Below are 9,403 nucleotides of genomic sequence, written 5' to 3' on the forward strand. Positions count from 1 at the left end.
GATAGTAAAATGGCATAGATCCTAATGGTTGGCTTTAACAGGTCACTATCTGTGATTAAGTCTGACATTTGTTGCTGTTTAAGTCTTGGATATACAAGAAATCTGAAGGAGGAAAAAAGAAAAAGCTGTTTATACCTCCAACTTTCAAGGCAGGTTTACGTTCTGCCATCACTGTGAACATTGGTTGTAGTTTGTAGCTTGGCTGCATTGCAGCGTGCAGGGCCCTCCCTCAGCTGGCAGACTTGCATTCACTTGCAGTTGCATGAGTTCAACTGATTTTAGCACAATTAGAGAAGAAGTGATTTTCGTATGTACGTTAAAAGTTAGCACATTCCTAGGCTCGATGTCAGCGTCACGTTGGATGATGCTGATGCTTTTAGCTTGCTTACAGTGCAGGTATCTCAGGGAAATGCAACAAACTCACACCCTAAAGCATCACACATTTAAACTTACACCGGGGATTTCTTCTGGTTTTGATGTGCCTGTGGGCAGAGCAGTAGGAAAAAATGAAGCCAAGTGAGTAAGAAACTGCAGTGAAAGGCTCAAATGATTTTAAGGTGAAAAGCACAAATAATGTTTTTTTAAAAGCTGAGTGGTAGGTTGTGGAGAGTGTTTATGCAGAATGGCTTCATGAGAAAGGACATGAAGAGATTCCACTAGTTAAATTGTAAAAGAATGAACGTGATTAAAGACAAAGACGGTCTATCCTAGGGACGGTCACGGGCTAAGCAGCTGAGAAGAAATCAGTATGTGAAAAGACAGGGTATGTAGCTAAAGATGAAATATGTATCTAGAGGCAAGGACGGCCTAAGGGAAAAGCAAGATGTGTAGCAAGGTGTAGACAAAGCTGCAAAGAAAAAGTATCTATAAGACTAACCACAAAGGTCAGATGAAGTAATGTCTAATTCACCAATCCTGAGCTTTACTTTTGCAATATGCATAAACTTATTACTGATTGTATAAATAAGATGCTGTAACACCTAATAAACGAGGCTTGTTGACCATGATAGCATGAGACTTGTCTCCCGCGGTTACTTCCAACAAATGGTGACCCCGACGTGATAAGGAAAAAAAGGGTGCCACGGGTGAAGAACTGCGTTGGGTTCGGGTCCGGATTTCGCAGCTCGACGGACGACGAAAAGAGCTAAAATTGGAGCTCCGCGTCTCGAGTGACCACGACAGGTGGGCTCGACCGACACGTGCTGCCGAAGCCTGGAGGGCTGCAACGGTACCGATGTGAGTAAATATGGACAGGCAAGCAGCATATAATTTATTTTCCGCTTTTCTTAGGCGGAGACAGTTTAAGGGGGTAGACTTGGAAAAGGAACTCCCTAAGTTATTAGTGTATGGGTATGCTAAAGGGTTATTTCAGAATCTGCATTTAGTGCATGATCTTGCTGAATGGTGTAAATTTGGAGATGCAATTTTTCAGGGAATGATAGATGGGGAGAAAATGGTTAAAAAATGCGGGAAGTGGTGGCGTGTGGTTTATAATGATTTGTTGCAATATCAGGCAGAAAAGGAAGCGGTAGAGAAAGCTAGTGCTGTGCAGGGGAGGAATAAGAATTATAATGAATGGTCAGATTGCCCGGGGCCCCCTGCTGTGTCCACCGTAAAGTTGCCGCCGGCCGCCGAGCCTGCATTGCCAGCGGTTGTGGAGCCGAGTGCCCCGTCTCCGTCTCCCTGCACGTCTGTATCAGACGAGCCGCCTGCATCGACCATGGCGCTACAGCCGGCCCCCTCGACCCCCCTTTGCAATGAGCCGCTCCCTGGGGCACAGAGTGACCTGGCGGAGGCCGTCGCGCGGGAGCGGGGGGGGGCTTGGGCTGCGCTGGCGCGGGCTTGTTTAGAGGCAGGAGACGGTGAGGCGTTGGAAGCGCTGCAACAGGCGGTGCTGTCGGTGGGGTATTCGCCTAATGCTGCAGGTGGGACACAGGCTGCTATCAGTGCTTTAGATTGGAAGTTGTTGTCACAATTGCGGTCTACGGTCAGTCAGTTTGGAGTAAAAAGTGAGCCAGCGAGACAGATACTGGATTATATCTGGAGTACTCAGGTTTTGTTGCCATCTGATTGTCAGGCTATAGCTAGGTTGATTTTTTCGCAGCACGAACAATTGCTATTTAATGCTTATTGGGAAGAGATGTGCCAACAGAGAGTTGTGATAGTTAGGCAGCCTGGAGATCCCTTGTATAATGTCACCGTTGAAGAACTTTTAGGGGTGGGTCCTTTCATCCGGACAGAGGCCCAGGCCTTATTAGGACCAGTTAAATGTAGAGAGTCAATGTATCTGGCCAGACAGGCTATGGATAAGATCAAGGCACCAGGTGGGTTGTTGTCTTATATGGGAATCCAGCAGAGAAGAAATGAGGATTTTGGAGCGTTCATAGATAAGGTAGCTGGAGCCATAGAGAAGGCTGGAGTACCAGAGTACATGAGGGAAATAATGCTAAAACATTGTGCACTTCAGAATTGTAATGCTACAGCTCGTGGCATTCTAAGTACTTTGAGGAGTAACTGGACAATAGAGGAGGCGTTAGACAGACTATCGAGCGTGCCCACGGGGGCTCAGGCTTTCATAGTTGAGGCTATTAAAGAGCTAGGGGCAGGATTAAAGGCACAGGCTGAGGCTTCTCAGAATCAAGTGTTAGCAGCCCTTGCACCCCTCCAAGCTGCACTCGCTACAAGCCCACGCTCGCAGAACAGCTCCCTCATGAAATGTTTCCGTTGTGAAAAAACTGGCCACATCCGTCACGAGTGCCAAGCCACTGGGATTTGGTGCAGCAAGTGTCAATCCAACACCCACAACGCTGCTGTATGCTATAGGAAGTCGGGAAACGTGAGAAGCAGCGCACGAAAGAACAGCGGCCGCGCTCCGATACAAGCAGCCGTTCCCAGCCAGCGGCCGCCTGCCCCCCCGCACACGTCGCTCGTCGCGTTGTCGGTCTCTACAGCACCCCCGCCCTCTGCTTCGCCCACGTCGTTCTCTGCACCTCGCCATGCCGCCCCTCCTTCGTCCTGCGCGGCTGTGTCTCTGCAGCCCGTGTGTAACGTGGTTAAAGACACGGATGGACTGAAACCAGGGGATTGTTGTGACCCAGGTCCAGTAGATCCAGAAAGCGAATCGGACGCATTTCTTCCTGATGATACTTTGAAGGGAGCAGGAATGACAATTTTCCCTACAGCATACTGTGATGTCTTAGAGCAATGCAGAGAAGAAACAATATTAAGGGGTGATGCTGACACGTTGCAGACCTTTCCTAATCAGGTCCCCCATTTGGAATCCCTGCCTTATGAGGCAGTGAAGGAGCTAAGGGAGTCAGTGAGAACATTCGGAGTTCAGTCAGCCTTTACATACAATCTTTTGGTTACAAACAGTGACACTTACGCTATGACCCCTCACGATTGGAAAACTGTGTTAAGAATGATCCTCTCTCCTATGCAATACACCGTGTTTGTGACTGAATATCAGCTACATAATTTGACTGATACCTCTTTGCCTCAGACTCGGACAAATCCATGTGGCACAGCACCTCTTCAACTGTGTCAGACAAATGTCACTCACATTCCTGAATTTGGCCGTGTAAAATATGCACATGTAACAATAGATATTCATTCTTCTTACATATTTGCCACAGCACATACAGGTGAACACAGTCATGACACCCGTAAACACTGGTTATCTGCTTATGCTGCTATGGGAATCCCACATACTACAAAAACAGATAATGGGCCTGCGTATACCTCTAAGGCCACTCAAACTTTCCTCCAAGAAGGGTGTGTTAAACATACTACAGCCATTGCTCATTCTCCCACTGGACAAGCTATTACTGATCACATTTATCAAACATTGAAATCCATTCTTATTATTAAACAAAAAAGGGGGAATATGGGTGACACACTACAAGAAATATTATGTAAGGTTTTGCTTGTTTTGTTTGTGCTGAATTTTTTGAATCATGTTCATAGAGATACAGCTTATGTGGATCGTCATTTTGAGGCTTCCCCGGTGCTAAAGGAACAGCCTATGGTTAATGTTTGGAATATGGCCACAGGACTTTGGGACTGTCCTCTACCACTGACAACTTGGGGTCGTGAATATGCTCGTATTTCCACAGGGACTGGCCCTATGTGGGTTCCAGCATGATATCTTCGGTCTCATCTGAAGGCAGAAAATAGCATCCAGCCTTTATAGTAATTGTAATTGTGTGTTTCTTACTTAGTGGTATTGCTTTGTAACTTGCTGTGTTATAGATAATATTACTAATAGTTTGACATAGTGTGTGATTTTCTGTTTTACCAATGCAGTCTCAAGATTTGGAGTTTAAGGCATTAGCTAGGATGTTGTGTGCTTCTTCTATTTTAGTAATAGATCAGATGTGTATTAAACAGGATTTGATGTAATCAATGCTAGAATCTACAGGAATAGCTCTTTTAATGTTTTAGTACTGTTTGGTTATGATGTTATTAGCCTATTAATTAGCTTTTCTTAATTTGCAAAGACAAAACCTGGAAAGGAATTCTAGTCAAAGAGATGACCCTGTATCATATAACGGATACCTATTTTACATCCAATTAATTGGGATCTGAAAATATAACCATGCATCATTTTAGACAAAAGTGCACGCTAATAGAACTAAATTTGATAGTTTGTTTTCCAAGCAGGTGTTCCACTTGGGCTCTATATCACGCACTGGCCATGCGGATGTGGTGTACAACTGGAAGAAATCCTTCAGACTCTGAATGCAGGAGAGAATCTGTGATGGATGAGAGAGGAAATGTGCACCTTGAAGCAGGGGACGCCCTGCTGGCACTACCTGTCGCATCCACCACCAACACAGCTTGCTGTTTCTCAAGGGTCAATAAGTATTAATGCCCCTAGTGATACTCTAGTACATTTGTCCTCTAAAATTGGTTCTATTTGACATGCTACTTCATAAAATTGCACAATCATTAATCAATTATTAGCCCGGATAACTCAGTTGGTAGAGCATGGTTATGAGCATCTTAAAAGCATTTATTGCACAAATTTTAGTGGTCATTAAAATCAATATATCAGAGTATAAGAAAATTGAAGACTTTTCCTGATCAGTTACAGATTAACACAATGGGACCCTCACGGATTTATTTTTAGGTTGAAGAAACTTAGGTTGCAGTACAAACATGTTTGTTCTTTTTAGTAGGTTTAACAGTAATGTTGTTATGTTGTATTTGACTTGTCTCTTTTTTCACTTTTAGAGTATTGTCAATCGAGGTCTTGATTGAGTTATAATAGTTATGTCATTAATATAAGTAGTGTTGTTATTCTATAGGCAGTATCTTGGAATTGTTGTAATACAAGAAGAATTCTACGGAGCAGCAGCCATGGATTGAGATGAGAAGTTCACAGAGCAGCAGCTATGGAGCAGGATAAAACTACATGAGAACTAATTGAACAATTGAACTGAATTGCTTGTTAAATATGATTAATCGGTCGTTAAACTGAGCCTTTTCATTTTAAAAGAAAACGGGGGAAATGTGGAGAGTGTTTATGCAGAATGGCTTCATGAGAAAGGACATGAAGAGATTCCACTAGTTAAATTGTAAAAGAATGAACGTGATTAAAGACAAAGACGGTCTATCCTAGGGACGGTCACGGGCTAAGCAGCTGAGAAGAAATCAGTATGTGAAAAGACAGGGTATGTAGCTAAAGATGAAATATGTATCTAGAGGCAAGGACGGCCTAAGGGAAAAGCAAGATGTGTAGCAAGGTGTAGACAAAGCTGCAAAGAAAAAGTATCTATAAGACTAACCACAAAGGTCAGATGAAGTAATGTCTAATTCACCAATCCTGAGCTTTACTTTTGCAATATGCATAAACTTATTACTGATTGTATAAATAAGATGCTGTAACACCTAATAAACGAGGCTTGTTGACCATGATAGCATGAGACTTGTCTCCCGCGGTTACTTCCAACAGTAGGTGGAAGTTGTGCCCAGAATGGAACAGCTGGTTTCATAGAGCTTTCAGATGAGCTCTGTGGCAGGATTATGATGCTGTATTTCTAATAATCAGGCAGCTGTCTGAAAATATGAAATAATGACTTTCTGAGCAGACACCTTTTTCATTTTACACTTAAATTGGAATAGTATTTATGTTCTGGATGCACCTACCATCATTTTGTAGATCAAGAAGCCACTTTTATAAATCTCTTAATGCAAAGTACAGCATGACACGTACAAAAAAGAGTTAGAGACCTCATTTATACCTTATTTTGTTTACTCCTGTAAGTCCTGGTGCTTTATGAACCTCAAAGGAAATCATTGCTGACTTGTTTGTGGATTTTGCATTTCTGCAATTTGACACGTTGCTGTTAATGCAAGCAGCAAGGCCAGGCTTCCAAGGAAGATTTGTAATATGTGAGATTTCTATGTTTTTGATCTACATTTTTGCAGTAGAGCACTGTAATGTGTGCTGTCTGTTGGGCTGCCAGAGGGGCCGATCCTTCTGGATTTCCTGGAGCCTGGACAACTCCTGACTGCTGCATCGCAGTGCCAACAGAGCTGAAGGCTCCAACTTCCAGTTGTTTGCCTGAGGACTCTGTGATTTATTTATTTAAGTGCATAAACTGTCCCTGTCAGGAACAGATTGTAGGTTATAGCTGCTCTAAATGTGAAATGTTTTAAGCTGGACAAACTTCTTTTCAGTTTTGAGGAGCTGCAGTCAGCGGGGGGTTCTTGCCTGGGATCTCTTGCAGAACAGGGTGTGCTTCCATCCTCCTCTTTCCTTCTGTGACCAGGGAATTGTTGGTTGTTTTTTGCAGCAACATGAACCGTGAAGACCGAAATGTGCTGCGTATGAAAGAAAGGGAAAGGCGAAATCAAGAAATCCAGCAGGGTGAAGAAGCCTTTCCACCCAACTCTCCTCTCTTTGCTGAACCGTACAAAGTTGTGAGTTTCTGCCATTTGTACAAATGTGTTTTTTTGTTTTGTAGTGGAAATTGTAGGGAAATATGTGCTACAAATCTGTTTATATCTGAAATCTTTTCAGGTCCCAGTTGTCACCTTAACCAGCATTTAAGCAAGTATTGAAACTAAGGATGGACAGTTAGTTACTACTCATCTCCATAGGCAGATTTATGCTAATACTTATGAAGCAGGGACTATTTTCAAGGGAGGAAAGGGATAATGAGACAAGATAATTTATTTTTTGAAAAAACCTTTTTTCTGCTTCTGCTGCAGTGGTCATTAAGTGGTACCATTGAAGGTTTTCATTATACAGTTCAAAACTCACTTTGAAAACAAAGCCATTCCCTTATCTCTGTTTTGTTTGCAGGAGGTCAAACATTGCAGCTGAAGACTTTTCTCCCTCAGGAGGGAAGTTGTGAGTTTTTTGATTCCTGTCTTCCCTTCTGTTTGCTGTGCCTGATAACTAAAACCTACAAGTATGAAGCTAACTAAAGCTGGTTGGGATACAGTAAAACTGATTTGAAGGGCAAAAAAGAAACAACAGAAAAAACCCCAACTGGTTTTTCAGGAAAGAACCCCTATAACTGTGTTGGCAACAAGTTATTCCAGTATAAATACCAATTAAAAATTACATAACTGAGTGGTGAGGTTGAGCTGATGTTATTTTACTGCTAAGTAAAGCGTTGTCTGACCAATACATTATAGACTTTAAGGTGACAATGTCTACAGTTCTTAAAGTCTTCCATGCAGCTCACCTATACATTCTTTGAAGCACTGGTTAGTGTTTCAACTATTCTTGGTCAATTTAAGTGGTGCTGTACAGAAGTACTACTTAAAATCCCTGTTGAAACTTGGCTGAAGGCCTAGAATTTGGCTGCAGATTAAATAAATCCACTTTCTTTGCCCAGAATGAGAATTGGAATATAAGAAAATAACAGAACTGAGTTGGTGAAGTGATTGATCCATTTATTTGAAGTCAGCTGTAATTCATCTGCCTCTCAGGGGAAAGAGGAAATTTGAGGGAGAAAAAGATGAGCAGAGGGAGGGAAAGAACTGCATTATTGTGGTTGGTTGGGGAGAATTGGGTCACTGTGACTCTTTGTAGGGGTTTAAGATACAGGGATCTTCAGGCCATTTAATTAGTATTTTTCACTTGTGTGGCTGCTTGCCTGTTTCCTTCACCTTCTAATGCATGGGACTAAAAACTCTATTGACTGTGTAGATTTTAACAACGGCTTCATTTTTTAGAGAATAAGCATGGATTGGGCATCAATAGACACTTTTCATTTGGCTTTCTTTCTATCAAAATAAGTGTAAACTGTCAAAATAAGTATGAAGTATTGCAAAGTATTTTGGTCTTTTTCCTTCTCTTCTCTGCCTGTAGGGATTTAGTCATTATTTTCTATGAACAGGTGTCTTCTCAGCCTCTGCTAAGACAGTGGTAATCTCCTCTGTATAGGAAATCCTATTTGACGTGCAATCAAGAGGGCAGTTTTAAAGGGGCCTGTATGCAGAAGAACACATAGAAGTGGTTTTTTATTTGCTAATGGCAGTTCTTTCATTCAGCCCTTGGTAGTCTTTGATAAATAGATATGGCTGACATTTTAGTTTGCTTCCTTTCACCTGCCTCCCTAAAAAGCAATGCTTTAAATAATGCTTTTCTTAGAGTTCTGTGTCCTGGGTGTTTTTGTGTCTTCCCAGGCTGAAGGATAAATCTTCACAGATACTTTGTTGGCCATATGAAATAAAATGAGAAAATGATAACTGGGCAAAGTTGCATTTAAATTTGATCAAAGATTTTAATAGAGTTGTTAGTTACTTCTTTGTTTGAAGCATACAGACAGACTACTTTTTAAGTTATCCAGCTTTTCAACATTTAAGAATTCAGAGCAGTGTGTGAATGGAGCTTTCCAAAAGGTTCCGACTACAACTCATGGTTGCTTTTTGGCCAAATGTTCCAGGCTGTGTGTTGTAAGTGCACATCCACCAAAGTGCCACAGGCTGACAGAAGGTTGGATGGTCCTGGTACTGTCACTGCCTGGGTAGCCCAGAGCTATGGGCAGCTTTGGTGTCAGCAGCCTGTGTTGCCTACGTTCTTCTCTCAGTGGCTGTTTGATTCAGGGGGGGAAAGAAAGTGTGCAGAAATACAAAGGCCTTTGTGCTGCAGATAAGAACTGCATAATATTGCACAGCCTTGTTGACGTCTGAACACAAAAGGGAGGCTGTGTTTTTCTTTCTGAATCTGTCAACCTTGGATTCTGTTTCTTCACAAAGTTTGCGAAAAAATTCCATGTATGGCTGCCCTGAGCCTTTCAACTTTCTGCCAGCCTATTTATTTTGTGTGCATACATCTTAGCCATGGAACTTTGTCAAATTCTCTGTTTCCAAAGTCTGTAATTTCCTCTGCCTTCTCCCCTCTGTCATTCTTGGCAGTGGGATTTCTCCAAATTCCAGCAAG

General features: G+C 42.3%; 1 protein-coding gene across 1 annotated transcript in view; it reads left to right on the forward strand.

The window, feature by feature from the left end:
- Nucleotides 1–7,057, forward strand: part of LOC146759587 (C-Jun-amino-terminal kinase-interacting protein 3-like) — a 34,330-nt gene extending 27,273 nt beyond the window's left edge. Inside the window, exons 6-7 of the mRNA XM_085510436.1 lie at nucleotides 6,801–6,927; nucleotides 7,028–7,057. Coding sequence (XP_085366562.1) covers nucleotides 6,801–6,927; nucleotides 7,028–7,057 — 157 coding nt within the window. The remainder of the gene's footprint in view (nucleotides 1–6,800; nucleotides 6,928–7,027) is intronic.
- Nucleotides 7,058–9,403: the final 2,346 nt, after the last annotated feature.

The sequence above is a fragment of the Coturnix japonica genome, chromosome 10, assembly GCF_054131305.1.
Source record: "Coturnix japonica strain WE chromosome 10, WE-NBRP24, whole genome shotgun sequence".
Lineage (NCBI taxonomy): Eukaryota > Metazoa > Chordata > Aves > Galliformes > Phasianidae > Coturnix > Coturnix japonica.